At 58.2% G+C, this 1,023-nt stretch overlaps 1 protein-coding gene across 1 annotated transcript in view; it reads left to right on the top strand.

Annotated features, from left to right (window-relative positions):
* Positions 1–633: 633 nt before the first annotated feature.
* Positions 634–1,023, top strand: part of Zxdc (ZXD family zinc finger C) — a gene marked incomplete in the record, with an annotated part of 38,830 nt that continues 38,440 nt past the window's right edge. Inside the window, 1 exon segment of the mRNA XM_005383928.2 lies at positions 634–1,023. Within this exon segment, the coding sequence (XP_005383985.2) occupies positions 649–1,023 (375 nt within the window).

Genomic DNA, 1,023 nt, shown 5'->3' with positions numbered 1-1,023 from the left:
CTCCTTCCTATGCCCGGGGTGTGAAGGGCAGACTGGCAAAGCCTTATGGGCAATGGAGAGCAACGGGAGGACAGGCCTGGTTAGATCCGCATAAAAGATCGCGGAAGCCTACCCTGTGGAGAGTGGTTTGGATTAAGGCAGTAGGGTGAATGGAGACTGAAGACCAGATGCTAAGTTATTTTTCTAAAACTAGGAGTGAAATACGAGTTTGGATTGGGGCAGTGGTGAAGAAGATGAGAAGTGAAGGGCTCCAGATTGAATACTGAACCTCCTCATGGGACGAGAGGGACAGCAGAGTCTTGGGAACAGTGACAAACAGCTTCTACAGGCTGAGACTGTGTCAGGTTTGTAGAAAATAGATAGCAGTGTAGGAAGGGGTCCCATCAGGCAGGCCTGGGTGCAAGCAAATAACCTGGAGGAGCTGAAGTGAGGACCATTAGCGGGCGGAGGGGGGCACTTCAGTGAGCCCACCAGGAAGTGGTCCAGCCTGATGAAGGTTCAAACCCAGAATCTATCAGTTCCTGGTTCTGTGACAGCACACAGATTGAATTAGGTTGTATTTGCAAAGTATTTAGGGAACGGTAAACGCTTACGACACGTCTGGTAGTATTAACCTCTTTATCTGCGCTACTCAGATACTAAAAAAATATGACACAGCCTGAGGAACCTCCGGGACGCGCTGAGAATAGAACTGAGGAGCACAGAAACGGGGAGGAGCCAGCGGCGCCCCGCCCCGCCCCGCGGCCGCAGGGCGGGACAGCCCCAACAGGCCTGGCGGGCCACGCCCACTGCCCTCACTGCGCACGCGCGGAGCCTCGGCCACAGCCTCTCCCGGCAGCGTCTAGGAGAGTCGCGCGCATGCCTGGGAGGGGCGGGTCGCTCTCCTTCCAAGGCGGCGGCTCTGTCGCTGCGGCTGGGCCCAAGATGGACCTCCCAGTCCTGCTCGCTGCTCCGACGGCGCGCGGAGGCCAACATGGCGGCGGTGCTCCGGGCCGGCTTCGCCGAGGCCCGGGGCCGCCCCTC

This window comes from Chinchilla lanigera, unplaced genomic scaffold (genome assembly GCF_000276665.1).
Source record: "Chinchilla lanigera isolate Chin_1 unplaced genomic scaffold, ChiLan1.0 scaffold00020, whole genome shotgun sequence".
Taxonomy (NCBI): domain Eukaryota; kingdom Metazoa; phylum Chordata; class Mammalia; order Rodentia; family Chinchillidae; genus Chinchilla; species Chinchilla lanigera.
The sequence above is the reverse complement of the archived record's forward strand: the minus strand, read 5'-3'. Positions and strand labels throughout refer to the sequence as shown.